This window comes from Oreochromis niloticus, linkage group LG3, assembly GCF_001858045.2.
Source record: "Oreochromis niloticus isolate F11D_XX linkage group LG3, O_niloticus_UMD_NMBU, whole genome shotgun sequence".
Taxonomy (NCBI): Eukaryota; Metazoa; Chordata; class Actinopteri; order Cichliformes; family Cichlidae; genus Oreochromis; species Oreochromis niloticus.
This window is the reverse complement of record NC_031967.2, coordinates 45,955,610-45,969,886: the sequence shown is the minus strand read 5'-3', so window position 1 is coordinate 45,969,886 and position 14,277 is coordinate 45,955,610. Positions and strand designations below refer to the sequence as shown.

The 14,277-nt window shown below is 40.7% G+C and overlaps 1 protein-coding gene across 10 annotated transcripts in view; it reads left to right on the top strand.

Moving 5' to 3' along the window:
* LOC102080928 (myosin-9) overlaps positions 1-14,277 on the top strand; it is a 66,067-nt gene that overhangs the window by 49,729 nt on the left and 2,061 nt on the right. For 7 of the 10 annotated variants that reach the window (XM_025905605.1, XM_019354837.2, XM_019354849.2 and 4 more), the window contains 6 exons: positions 5,089-5,202; positions 5,437-5,550; positions 5,785-5,898; positions 6,134-6,247; positions 6,483-6,596; positions 6,831-6,931. In XM_025905605.1, coding sequence (XP_025761390.1) covers positions 5,089-5,202; positions 5,437-5,550; positions 5,785-5,898; positions 6,134-6,247; positions 6,483-6,536 — 510 coding nt within the window. In that variant the 3' untranslated portion in view covers positions 6,537-6,596; positions 6,831-6,931. Of the gene's footprint in view, positions 1-5,088; positions 5,203-5,436; positions 5,551-5,784; positions 5,899-6,133; positions 6,248-6,482; positions 6,597-6,830; positions 6,945-7,137; positions 7,255-7,550; positions 7,665-7,809; positions 8,567-12,078; positions 12,178-12,793; positions 12,893-12,986; positions 13,080-13,397; positions 13,521-13,912; positions 14,027-14,127; positions 14,215-14,277 lie in introns of those variants that run through there. The other 3 variants (XM_019354859.2, XM_019354852.2, XM_019354855.2) reach the window with 3 other exon arrangements.

Here is a 14,277-nt window from a genome sequence, read left to right as displayed (position 1 = left end):
GTTCAGATGAACACCAAGGTACCTGTAGCTGTCCACAGCCTCGATGTCCATACCTTGGATGTTCAGTGGTTGCAGTGGAGGATGCTTGTGCCTGCGGAAGTCTACCACCAGCTCCTTGGTTTTACTGGCGTTGATCTGGAGGTAGTTCAGCTGGCACCAGTCCACAAAGTCTTGAGTCAGTCCTCTGTACTCCTTGTCGTCCCTATCAGTGATGAGGCCGACTATTGCAGAGTCATCAGAGAACTTCTGCAGGAAGCACTGGTTGGAGTTGTGGGAGAAGTCTGCAGTGTAGATGGTGAAGAGGAACGGAGCCAGAACCGTTCCCTGTGGGGCCCCCGTACTGCAGACGACCCTGTCCGACACACAGCCCTGAGTCCTCACATACTGTGGTCGGTCGGTGAGGTAGTCCAAAATCCAGGTAGTGAGGTGATGGTCCACTCCTGAGTTCTCCAGCTTGTCCTTCAGAACCGAGGGAAGAATGGTGTTGAAGGCACTGGAGAAATCAAAGAACATGATTCTCACAGTGCTCCCAGCGGTCTCCAGGTGAGCGAGGGAACGATGTAGGAGGTGAATGATGGCATCATCCGCTCCAATGCCAGGCTGGTAGGCAAACTGAAGTGGGTCCAGTGATGAGCTCACAAGGCGCCGAAGCTGAGCCAGGACCAGCCGCTCCAGGGTCTTCATCAGGTGGGATGTCAGAGCCACCGGCCTGTAGCTGTTGAGGTCCTTGGGGCGTGAAGTCTTTGGCACTGGAACAACACAGGAAGTTTTCCAGAGCTGTGGGACTCTTCCCAGCCTCAGGCTCAGGTTGAAGAGGTGCTCCATCACACCACACAGTTGGTCCGCGCAGGACCTGACGACCCTCGAGCTGATGCCATCTGGACCCGCTGCCTTCTTGGCTTTAATCCTCCTCAGTTCCCTCCGAACCTGGGTGGTTGAGAGAGACAGGCTGGAGCCTTGTGTTGAGTGTGTATTGGATGCTGTTGTTGGGGGTGGGGAGGAGTGAGCAGGGTGAATAGAGGAGGTGTGAAGTGTCTGAGGTGTCAGAGGTGGAACAGCAGCAGTGGGGGTGGGTGAGTCTGCAGCCGATGTTGGAGACTGCCTCATGGCTGAATCAAATCTGTTGAAGAAATGATTCAGTTCATTTGCCCACCTCACATCCCTCCCAGGCAGAGAGTTCTGATGTTTGTGGCCTGAGATGGTTCTGAGGCCTCTCCAGACTTCACCAACATTGTTTTGCTGAAGCTGGTTCTCCATCTTCTGCCTGTAGCTGTCCTTCCCATTCCTTATCAGTCCCCTAAGCTCTCTCTGCACCCTTTTCAACTCCTCTTTGTCTCTGGATTTGAAGGCCCTCCTCTTCTGCTTGAGGACAGCTTTAATTTCTGAAGTAATCCAGGGTTTGTTGTTGGAGAAACACCGTACAGTCCTGGTAGGTACGGTGTTATCCACACAGAAATTAATATAGTCAGTAATGCAATATAGTCAGTAATGCAATATCCTCCCTGTTATACAAACAGGCGATCAGAGCGGTTCCGAGCGAAGAAGCTCAGCAGGGCTTTTACTCCCGCTATTTCCTCATCCCGAAAAAAGAAGGAACGTCGCTCCGTCCTGTTCTGGATCTGCGTGTGTTAAACAAGCATTTGAGAAAGTACACGTTCAGAATGCTCACACACAAGACGCTTTGTCGCTCAATTCACACAGGCGATTGGTTTGTTACAATCGACCTATCAGACGCATATTTTCACATCAGAGCGTAGCGTACGAGTTTCAAACTATCCCTTTCGGGCTATCCTTAGCTCCAAGGGTGTTCAGCAAATGTGTGGAGGCAGTGCTGTCTCCGTTAAGGAACAACGGCATCAGAATATTCTCTTACATAGACGATTATCTAATATGCTCACGATCGCGCGAGCAGGCGATCAAAGACTCCGAGGTGGTAGTGAATTACCTCACGGAGCTTGGGTTCACAATCATCCTGGACAAGAGCCACTTGGAACCCGTACAGTTTACAGAGTATCTGGGGCTCAGAATAGACTCCATCTCTTATCGTATCGCACTTTCAGAGCGGAGGATCGCATCCTTCACTCACTGTCTTTCCCGTTTTCAGCTGGGGAAAGTCGTGCGGCTCAGACTCTATCTCCGCCTCCTCGGCCTCATGGCCTCGGTGATATCGGTGGTACATTTGGGGCTACTTATGATGAGAGATGGGTCGCTTCTCTGCAACTGTGCCCTCGCCGACATCTCAGTCGTGGTGTAAAAATAACTCAGTAATGTATTGCGGCTCTCCGGCCTTGGAGGAGCCTGACAGCTCTCCCGGCAGGTGTACCTCTCGGGGAAGTGTCTTCCAGGGTGACGCTGACCACAGATGCATCCCTGTCAGGTTGGGGTGCAACTATGATGGGCAGAGCAGTGAATGGCGTTGGGTCACAGAGACTTGCTGTGAATCACATAAATGTACTGGAGCTCCGCGCGGTGCTCCTAGCCTTATGGCATTTTCTGCCGTATCTCCAGGTTCAACATATTTTAGTGAAAACAGACAACTCCACTGAGGTTGCTTATATCAACCGCCAGGGCGGCACCCGTTCCCGGCAGCTACACAGGATAGCCAAGGAAATAATTATGTGGAGCAGCACTCGGCTCCTCTCCCTTCGGTCAACTCACGTGCCAGGAATTCTGAACAAGCGTACAGACCTCCTGTCCAGAGGAAATCCATTGTTCGGAGAATGGAGGCTTCACCCACAGGTGGTGGAACAGATTTGACAGAGATACGGCCGGGTTGCCGTAGATCTCTTCGCCTCGCGAGAAAACGCACAGTGCCCTCTGTTTTTCTCCTTGTCAGATGCACATGTGCCACTGGGCGTAGATGCGCTGGCCCATCCATGGCCAAAAACTCTGCTGTATGCTTTCCCTCCCCTCAGCCTGATCTCCCCAACACTGATCAGAGTGAGGGATCAGGGGCTGTCACTGATTTTAATAGCTCCGCGGTGGCCATCCAAACACTGGATAGCAGAAATCATCCAGCTTCTGGTGGACGAACCATGGCCACTCCCCATCCGCAGGGACCTTTTGTCTCAGGCGCGGGGGAGATATACCATCTCCATCCAGACCAGGTTGCTCTCTGGGCCTGGCCCGTGAAAGGTGGAATTTGAAGGCAGCAGGCATGCCTCCAAAGGTTATTGAAACCATTCAGAATGCCAGAGCCTCCTCCACAGACAGAGAGACAGAAGCCACTCTAATATATGTAATAACCGAACTGAAACTATGTATATGTAATCTACTGAATACATGTTTTAATCAAGAACCTCTACTAAAAGCTTAATCAAAAGATATAGATACATAAAAGATACTAAAGAATAACCTGATTGTTCATAACCGGCTCAAAATACTTGCACTCAGACTCTGCTTTTGGTTTCACTTTTGCAAAGCATGGCGTTTCCTGTCTCAGTTTGGCACAGAGTATACTCAACGTTAAGGCCTTTCTTTTACAATGCAGTCTGCATATAAACATTTAAGATTATAGATTCAAAAGCATTTCGGGTTATAGATTCAACTCAACAGTTTAACGTGGTTCTTACTGGACCTGTAATAAAGACTAATATGATACCAATATATTTGAACATCTGAATGCAATATCACTATTAATAATGAAATGGTAATGATGATTATAAAAATAGCAGCAAATAATAGCAGCAAAATATCTTTCTACTCTTCACACTGGACAAAAGGAAAGCTTTTTCCACCATGAAGGTCTATTTAGCAGCTATTTCAGCCTGCCACGTGGGGTTTGGTGATAAACCTGCCGGGCAGCACCCACTTGTATGTCGCTTCATGAGAGGGGCGCGTCGAACGCTCCCAGTTTCTAGACCACTGGTCCCTTTATGGGATCTGTCAGTCGTTTTAGGTGCCCTCTCCCACCACCCCTTTGAGCCTATTGGGGCTGTGGGATTGAAGTTTCTGTCTCTTAAAACCACTCTTCTGTTGGCTCTAACCACAGCCAAGCGAGTTAGTGAATTACAGGCTCTGTCTATTCACCCCTCTTGTCTACAGCTGGCCCCGGGACTCACTAAAACACTCCTGAGGCCTAACCCAGCCTTTGTCCCTAAGGTGTTGGAAACGTCATACAGGTGCTCTACAGTAGAGCTCCTAGCTTTTCACCCCCCTCCATTCTCTTCAGAGAGGGAGCAGAGGCTGAACACTTTGTGCCCTGTCCGGGCCTTGGGGACTTATGTTGACAAAACAGCCGGATTCAGGAAGTCGGATCAGCTGTTTGTTTCCTGGGCCTCCTCTCACAAGGGCAGGCCCCTTATAGCTGTAAGGGCTTGCAGGCCCCCCCGGGACTCCGAGCTCACTCCTCTAGGGGTGTGGCCACATCCTGGGTTTTGTTCAGAGGTGTATCAGTCCAGGATATTTGTGAGGCGGCAAGCTGGGCTACGCCGCACACGTTTGTCCGGTTTTAACGGCTGGATGTTGCACAGTCATCCCTGGCTCAGACAGTGCTGGATTCTGGTGCCTCAGGTTCGACCTGAGATCCTGGAGTAGCACTGGAGAGTAGCTTCGGGAGCTGGCGCAATCCGGGAGTGGACCATATCTCCCATAGTGAAACACCGAGCGAAGTTAGAAAAAGAACGTTGGGTTACTTAACGTAATTCCTGGTTGTTTGATAACAGAGTGAGGTGTTTCACCAACACTTCCCTCCTTGCTTAGGCACGGAAAGAAATCTGCTTGGAATGAGTTAGGAGGAGCTGGTCAGCCGTGTTAGTATGAGGGGGCGGAGCCCTGAGCACAGCTCGACAGGTCTGTCATAGACAGACGTGGTGTCATTGGAGCTTCCGTAGTTGGTCACACTGAGGCGATTCCCATAGTGAAACACCTCACTCTGTTATCAAAGAACCAGGGATTACGTTAAGTAACCCAACGATATTGTTCTTTGTAGTAATTTTTTTTGATGAACTCAACACCAGCTTTATTCCATCATTTTGGTTGGTAAATATGTTCCCTAACTGAACAGATAGATAGATGACTTACACAGTACAATACAGAAACTTTTCCCTTTTAGTAAAAATGAGTCTGATGTTTTCCTTTTATTCCAAGGTCAAAGATCTAGAGGCTGAAATCCACAAGTTTCATGTTGAAAAAGATAAGTGGCTGCAAGATAAGGAGGAGCTACAGACCACACAGGGGAAACTTGAGGCAAAGAATAAAGAGGTGAATTTTTCATTACTTATGATGAAGAAGCCGATTAGGGATTACGTTAAGTAACCCAACGATATTGTTCTTTGTAGTAATTTTTTTGATGAACTCAACACCAGCTTTATTCCATCATTTTGGTTGGTAAATATGTTCCCTAACTGAACAGATAGATAGATGACTTACACAGTACAATACAGAAACTTTTCCCTTTTAGTAAAAATGAGTCTGATGTTTTCCTTTTATTCCAAGGTCAAAGATCTAGAGGCTGAAATCCACAAGTTTCATGTTGAAAAAGATAAGTGGCTGCAAGATAAGGAGGAGCTACAGACCACACAGGGGAAACTTGAGGCAAAGAATAAAGAGGTGAATTTTCATTACTTATGATGAAGAAGCCGATTAGGGATTACGTTAAGTAACCCAACGATATTGTTCTTTGTAGTAATTTTTTTTGATGAACTCAACACCAGCTTTATTCCATCATTTTGGTTGGTAAATATGTTCCCTAACTGAACAGATAGATAGATGACTTACACAGTACAATACAGAAACTTTTCCCTTTTAGTAAAAATGAGTCTGATGTTTTCCTTTTATTCCAAGGTCAAAGATCTAGAGGCTGAAATCCACAAGTTTCATGTTGAAAAAGATAAGTGGCTGCAAGATAAGGAGGAGCTACAGACCACACAGGGGAAACTTGAGGCAAAGAATAAAGAGGTGAATTTTTCATTACTTATGATGAAGAAGCCGATTAGGGATTACGTTAAGTAACCCAACGATATTGTTCTTTGTAGTAATTTTTTTTGATGAACTCAACACCAGCTTTATTCCATCATTTTGGTTGGTAAATATGTTCCCTAACTGAACAGATAGATAGATGACTTACACAGTACAATACAGAAACTTTTCCCTTTTAGTAAAAATGAGTCTGATGTTTTCCTTTTATTCCAAGGTCAAAGATCTAGAGGCTGAAATCCACAAGTTTCATGTTGAAAAAGATAAGTGGCTGCAAGATAAGGAGGAGCTACAGACCACACAGGGGAAACTTGAGGCAAAGAATAAAGAGGTGAATTTTTCATTACTTATGATGAAGAAGCCGATTAGGGATTACGTTAAGTAACCCAACGATATTGTTCTTTGTAGTAATTTTTTTTGATGAACTCAACACCAGCTTTATTCCATCATTTTGGTTGGTAAATATGTTCCCTAACTGAACAGATAGATAGATGACTTACACAGTACAATACAGAAACTTTTCCCTTTTAGTAAAAATGAGTCTGATGTTTTCCTTTTATTCCAAGGTCAAAGATCTAGAGGCTGAAATCCACAAGTTTCGTGTTGAAAAAGATAAGTGACTGCAAGATAAGGAGGAGCTACAGACCACACAGGGGAAACTTGAGGCAAAGAATAAAGAGGTGAATTTTTCATTACTTATGATGAAGAAGCCGATTAGGGATTACGTTAAGTAACCCAACGATATTGTTCTTTGTAGTAATTTTTTTGATGAACTCAACACCAGCTTTATTCCATCATTTTGGTTGGTAAATATGTTCCCTAACTGAACAGATAGATAGATGACTTACACAGTACAATACAGAAACTTTTCCCTTTTAGTAAAAATGAGTCTGATGTTTTCCTTTTATTCCAAGGTCAAAGATCTAGAGGCTGAAGTCCATGAGTTTCGTGTTGAAAAAGATAAGTGGCTGCAAGATAAGGAGGAGCTACAGACCACACAGGGGAAACTTGAGGCAAAGAATAAAGAGGTGAATTTTTCATTACTTATGATGAAGAAGCCGGTTGTTTGAGGGTACATAGAATTATTCAAACTGTCAATTTCTCAGTAATCTTTATCATGGGTACTCTTACTGACACAGCAGATAGTGGTTAAAATATTTCTTTGAAAACATTAAAGAACCTGAAACCACTACAACTTAAATTTTTTTTCTGCTTACTCAGCTGAATGATGAAGTATCAAAACTACAACATCTGCTTAATAAAGAGAAGCAGATGAGGAGCGATACTGAGATGGATGTGGAATCCCTCAAAACAAAGCTGGAGACCAACGGTAAAGAGGTAATTTTATTTTCATGGTTTTTTTTAATTATTATATTAACTTATTACCTTATATCTGTTTCCTTCTTTTATGAATTCAGGTTTGAATTTGACTCAAAATATAAACATTTTCGAAAATACTATATTTTAGCTGCAGTTTCTCTCTGGAAATGACTGTCTCTATTTAATGTCTTTTTAAAGGTCATTACTGATGTTTACATTAATTACATAAACTGAAATACTCAGGTTAAATATTTAATATTTGTTTTGTTCTGTTAAATGAGTAAATTTTCATTGTTTCTCTTTCCCATGAAAAGTTAAAAGAAAAAGAGGCTGAACTCTCTGAGCTTCGTGCTGAGAGAAACAGAAGATAAAGTGATGAGAAGGAGCTGCAGACCAAAAATAGGAAACTTGAAGCCGAGAACAAAGAGGTTCATATTTTGTTCATTAGATTTAATATCTAATATTTCTAATGCAAAATAAAACGTTAACATGCTTTTTTTTCTCATCACAGTTTGTAATTAATTTGTAGAAACTCTTATAAATGTACCTTTACCTTTTTCCCTCCCGTTCCAGTTGAATGAGGAAGTAGCTAAATTACAGCAGAGGCTTGGGAAAGAGAAGCAGAGGAGGCAGAATGCTGAGATGGCCCTGAAGTCCTGAATGAAGGAGCTTGAGACTAAAGACTAAGGGTTCATGTCTTTAATTTAGCTGCATTCGTCAAGGTCTTCTTCATTACAAATTTATTCAAATAATCCAAACTTTACATTGGAAGTTCATCAAACTATCTAATATATGATTTAATCATTTTCTGTTAAAGTGCATGGAACTATATCAGTTTTAAATTTGTTTAAACATTTGTTTTTATTTTGTTTTCCTCATTTTCTGCCTCTCAGCCATTTTTACACATAGTAGGTCCCATCTCATTTACATATATTCAGTTAATTATTAATATATACTACTTATTTTTGTACATCAGTTTTTTTCATGTATTATACTTCTTAGGCATAGACAGTAATATTGTGGGTCAGAATGACCTATAATACCAGCTAGCTTGCATACTGTAAAAAGTGACTGCTTATGAGATGCAGGTAATTTTGTCAAAATGCATTTGAAACACTTTTATTTTCTTCTAATTTGTTCGTTCTGTTTTTTTCTGCCCTAGTAAATATTATTATTATACACATATTGAGAGTGATCCAAATGTTATATAATTATAACTCCGAGTTTATTTTTTTTTTTTTTTATTTTGATTTGATAATGCCATGAAAATATTCTAAATTTGTAACCCAATGCTGGGTCAAATATGAACCGAGCAAACGCTGGGTTAAAGGAATTTGCAAAGAAAAGCGTCTGGACTTCTTTGAGTTGCTTGAAGACGTTTCACCTCTCATCCGAGAAGCTTCTTCAGTTCTAAGGTCAAATGGCCGAGAGTCCCAGATTTAAACCCAGTGGTACCACACCCGCTTTCACACCTTGGCTCATGTGATTAGAGGATCACCAGGAGGTCCTTTGTCCCTCTTCGGGGGGATACTCCCACTGGGTTTAAATCTGGGACTCTCGGCCATTTGACCTTAGAACTGAAGAAGCTTCTCGGATGAGAGGTGAAACGTCTTCAAGCAACTCAAAGAAGTCCAGACGCTTTTCTTTGCAAATTCCTTTGACTACGATGACCTGGATGACTGAGAACCTTCACAGACAAACGCTGGGTTGTTTCAACTTAAGATGGTTGGGTTAGTGGTTTGACCCAGCACACTGGGTTAGGATAACTATCCAAAAATTGGGTTGAGGTTGAGTTGAGGTTAACAAAAATTGGGTTGAAACCCATCACAAGGGTTATATTACCATTTGCATTTGGGTTAATCAATGGTCATGAGAATTTGCAAATGTACTGTTTATGAGATTTGGGAAAACCTGGAGTCAGCTGAGACTGAAGAAGTCACTTGGATGAGTGATGAAATGTTTCTCCCACTGAAAACGCTACATCCAGATGAACAAAATCAAACTTTGGGGATTTACTTATCTGGATGATTGCGCATGCATCAAGATATTGTAAGGTGTGTATTCTAGTATTAACCAGTTGATGCTACAGTGCACACACAGTTTGTTGTTGCTGTTTGTCTGTTTACCACAAATCTGTCTGATCTTTGCTCCCAATTTTAACTTCAGTTACCAAATAAAACCAAGTTCTCTTCAGGCCAATCGTAGGTCACTGGTACAGTTCAAGCAGTAGTGGATTTGATTGGTGTTCACTGTGGCACACTTGAGGCCTTACCTAGACCCCAGATTTATCCTTGTGTGACACGGTGGGGTGAAACACATATGGCCTTTACCAGAAGAATATCCCTGTTTTCATGATCTGAAAAATGGAAACATTTCACTAAAAATCTTGAAAGTTAAATTATCTGATGAGGGAACATAGACAGTTGTAAAAATAAAGTTGTGACAGATCTCCATCCAGTCCTTTGAAAAGTACATCATTGCTGTTTCCATAGGAAATTATGAAGTCACTACCATCCAGGTGCAGATGACTGATTATCACAAAGTGTCACAACATCTATAAAAGTTGGTCTGTTGGTCAGTGTGTTAATAAAATCATACAATCTTCCCCCGAGGACATCCTTGCTTGGACTCACCTTCAGATCAGATTGTGTAGAATGACATATGTTACTAAATGAATAAGGAAGTATGACTGTGTTTGGAAAGGTTGAAAGAAGAAAATATCTTCTCGCTAAAACAAAGAAGACTGTATGGGTTTGCTTTGGGAAGTTGCATCTGAACAAACCACAAACTATCTCCAAACATGTCATTTGGACGAACAAACCAAAGTGGAGATGTTTAGACACAATGTACAACTGTACATTTGGCAAATAAAACAACAAAAACATTGCACAAACACATGACAGCATACTACCCAGAGTCCCGTAAAAACGTTCTTTTTCCTATGACTAAAAGTGTTGGTCCAGACAACAGAAACACAATAGTTCAGCTTTTTGCTGGAAAGGAAGTATATGATGCTTAAAACCTTTTTTACACATTGTAAAATAGTTTATCTTTCTCTAATACTCTGAGTCATACATGGTGCTAGTCACATTAGCAGTGCAGCCTTCTTCTTTTTTCCTTGTTTTGGGATTGGTAGTCAGTTACTGTATAAATATAAACAGTATGCATTAGCTTTAAACATGGTATAAATTCTAGGTCTAAAAAAGGCTAATGCAGAAGTGCACTGAACCTGCATTTTTTTTCTAAAAGTCAGGAGGGAGCAATTAAGTTTAATTAAGTTATGACCTTAGTAAACACTTTCTTAATAACTTTATGGTCACCATTCAATATGTATTAAGTACAACATTATTTATATCTTGGAAGTTAATTTACTCTGGTGCTATGTAAATAAAATTTAAATGAAATGAATTAAAATGGACAATAGAGGATAAAGCACTACTAATCATTTGAGTGTGGCGTTTCCTCTGGTTTCTCAGTCAGATCGTCCCCTTTTGTCACAAATAGTTTTTAAAAGGCCTAAAGGAGCAAAACAACCTCGTGATCTGGAATTCAAAATGTCCTCTGATTTGTATTTTTTTTTTCTGAATTTACATACTGTCTTGGGAATAGTGTCCCCCACACAATGTGTCGACATTGTTTTAGGTGTGTTGTTAATATGGTCCTATCAGTGAAAATTTTGGCCTGTTGGCCAGTCTTTGGTCTGTTGCAGTTGAATACTTTGCTAACTTTGGTTACCCCCTGGTTTTCATCTACTTTAATCAGGTTAACATTTAAATACATGTTTCAGTTTGCTTTGTGACCAAATACCTGAAATCACAACAGCCCCGAGGCCCTTTATGTTGTCCTACAAAATGTGTATTTAGAAAAATTACACATTTACACACAGTGTAAATGTGTAATTTTGTTTCGGTTTTTAATTATAAGCAGGAAATAGTGTGTACGTAACATGTAATATTTTATTACTGCGAAACATTGTGGTGGTGAAGAAAACAGATTTAAATGTATATTGTTGATGGTTTTTTTGGTATGCACAAAAATGTGAAAAGACTGAAGTGTTAATAAAGTTAGTGTCCCTAGGATTTGTGAAAATCTGTACAAGTGCTGGAGCCTGTTGGATACAGTCATGTGTTAGGCACTGTTGTTCAGTGAAGGGGAAAAAAGAAACAGTATTACCTAATGATATTAACTATACACAGCCTTTAAAAAGTATCAGGATTAGGGAATTATTTTACTGCTATTGTTCATATTACCATGGCATTAATAACATAATCTACAAGTATTGATATTGTATTCATAGGTTTAATTGTGTCACAAGTTGTCAAATAGAACATTTGTGGTTTTGAGTTGACGTATCCATGTATCTGATGCAAGAGGGGGCGTTAAACCCCGATGCATAAAAACTGTATTTTGAAGTTTGGAGATGAGATCTGATGCTGTTTGTACACAGTGGAACATCTCCCACTTGTGTGTTTCATTAAAATCATCGTTTGACTCCACCTGGCAGGGTCAGTGGGTTATTCCGATCTCCTCCATCTCTCTCTCCTTAAAATGAACCTTAACAAAAGCATCTGTCAGAAAGTAGAAATTAATTTTAAAAAACAGAAGTGAAGATGTGGGTAAACATTCTGTGAAAGTTAAAAAACTTTGGCCTATGGCCGCCTAGGGCAGATGATGAGGTGAGGATGCAGACACTGAAGAAAAGGCTGGAGAGCATGAATGAAGTGTCTAAATGCATGAAACCAGCTCAGATGTTTCCCCAGTTATTATCTAGTCCATGCTTAGCTGTTTACTAACCTAAATGAATAAATAATTGATCCTCTCAGCTGTGCTTCTGTTTGTTAGTTGGATAAAACTGAGGTGATGACACCTGACACGCTTAAAGAAAAGCAGGAGGCCTCTTCACAGCTGAACCTCGGCCTTGCTGTCACCACGAGGAACAAAGTAAGCAACATCACCTCTTACAGCACACATGACCTTATATTACACTAACTCAGGACAACCATGTTATGGTACTTTTTAAAGAACTACATTTGAATGTCAGGAGATAAAGTAAACAGTTGGTGAGCACATGGTGATGGTTAGAAGAAACATCATCTTTTAACAACAAAAAAAGTCTCTAACATACTGAGGGTGCACAGCCATATGTGATCAGTAGCTGATCTGTTACCTAAAATAATTAAAAAGACTCTGACAAAAAATAATTGTTTTTTCAAGTGTTTTATGCAATCTTCTTTGATTAAAACCACTTTTGTCTTATCATTCAGAAGACACAGTTATCAGTTTTTCAGTGGTAAAAATCAGTCGATGGAAAATGAGCTGCAATGGCCATCAGTGCTGATGACCACTGTACCAAACCTGTTTTTTAGAGAAGCAAAAATCACTTTTAGGATTAAAATGTAGACAGATTTTGATCTAGATCACTTAAAATCATATTTGTTTTGCAACCTGATTACACTTTTCACCAATTCAAGAATATGTGTATTTTGTTAACAATGCTAACAAAATATACATTTGATATACTAATTTCTTATGTTGTTTTTTTTCTCTGTGATCTCAGGTGAATAAGGAAGTAGCTACAGCACAGCAGCAGCTGCAGCGTGAGGAGCAGAGGGAGGTGGATGTTAAAGTGAAGAAAAGGCTGGAGAGCAAGAAGAAGGTGGTTTGTCTTGTATGATGTTCCTTCATTCCTTCTGTATCCAGTTGGAGAAATGCAGATTTTTTGATTACCCTTCACCTCACTCTTCTCCTAGTTTAACGACATACTGGCCAGGTTTGAGCAGAAGCTCCAGGGTGCAGGGCAGCAGAGCAGGAAGGACGCTGAGGAAGATCTTCTGGACAGAAAAGTGATTACATTTATTTTAAATTCTAATTTATCTATAGATATTTTTATATATGTTTCAACTAATAAGGAATTAACAGTTATATATTGCAACAAAATTGAAAATCTTTTTAAGCATGTTTTTAAGTTCTTAAACCATCCTACTTTTGTAACTATTAATAATTATGAGTGATGATATAAAACTTAGGACCTGTCAGGCCCTACATATATTAAATATTCACATAACTGTGATTGTAAACCACTTACAGTGGAAAATGCTGCTTTGATAAGATTTATCTGAACACACGTTTTATCCTGATTTGTGTCTCTTGGTCTGTTGTAGTCTTCTCTCTCCTGTGACCCTGATGATTCACTGAAAGTCATTGAAAAGATGGATGCAGAGTTGAAAATGAGAGATAATGATGTGCAGACGCTGAAGAAAGAGCTGGAAACCAACAAAAAACAGGTTATTTCCTTTAGTTTCATTCCATGAGTTCATCTCATATTTGTCTCTTACATGTTTGATATCATATCTAGTCAGAGGTTCAGCTGCTGCTCTGAAGCTCAGTGCCTCTAATCAGGACAGAAGTTATCACTGGTGTTTGTGTTCATTATATTTGTTGCAGTAATTGTTCTTAGTCATTATGATTTGTCCCTGCAGTTTTGTCTCATATCTCAAAAGACATCAACAGTTTTACTCAGTTCTGGTTTTACTGTAAATCTGAATGAAAGATTCATCAATGTGATTAATTGGCACAATGGGTTAAAAAATGATTTGCTACTCTGTGTCTCATTTTCTATTTACAAAAATATGAGGTGTCTTAGTTTAAAAATCACATTTGTTTGACTGATTTATAGATCCGTCAGCCATCAGCTGATCATGAGGACACAAGCCAGACTATTGACGAGCTGAAGCAAACCCAAAATCTGTTGGAGGAGAAGAATACAGAGATCAGGAAGATCAGGAAAAAGGTATACAGAAAACCCCCTTTTTAGCCTGGTGACCCGTTTGAAGACCAGAGGCTGCGGATGTCTGACCTTTTGGTTTCATTTTGATCATCATTTTCTTCTAGTTTGAGAACGAACTCAATGAGGAGAAGCGGAGACATAACGAAGACCTGAATTCACTGAAGAAGGAGCTTGAGGTCAAAATCAAGAAGGTTAATTCCTTGATTTTAATGTATTTATTGATTTTAGCTAAAACACAGATATAGAAACTATCT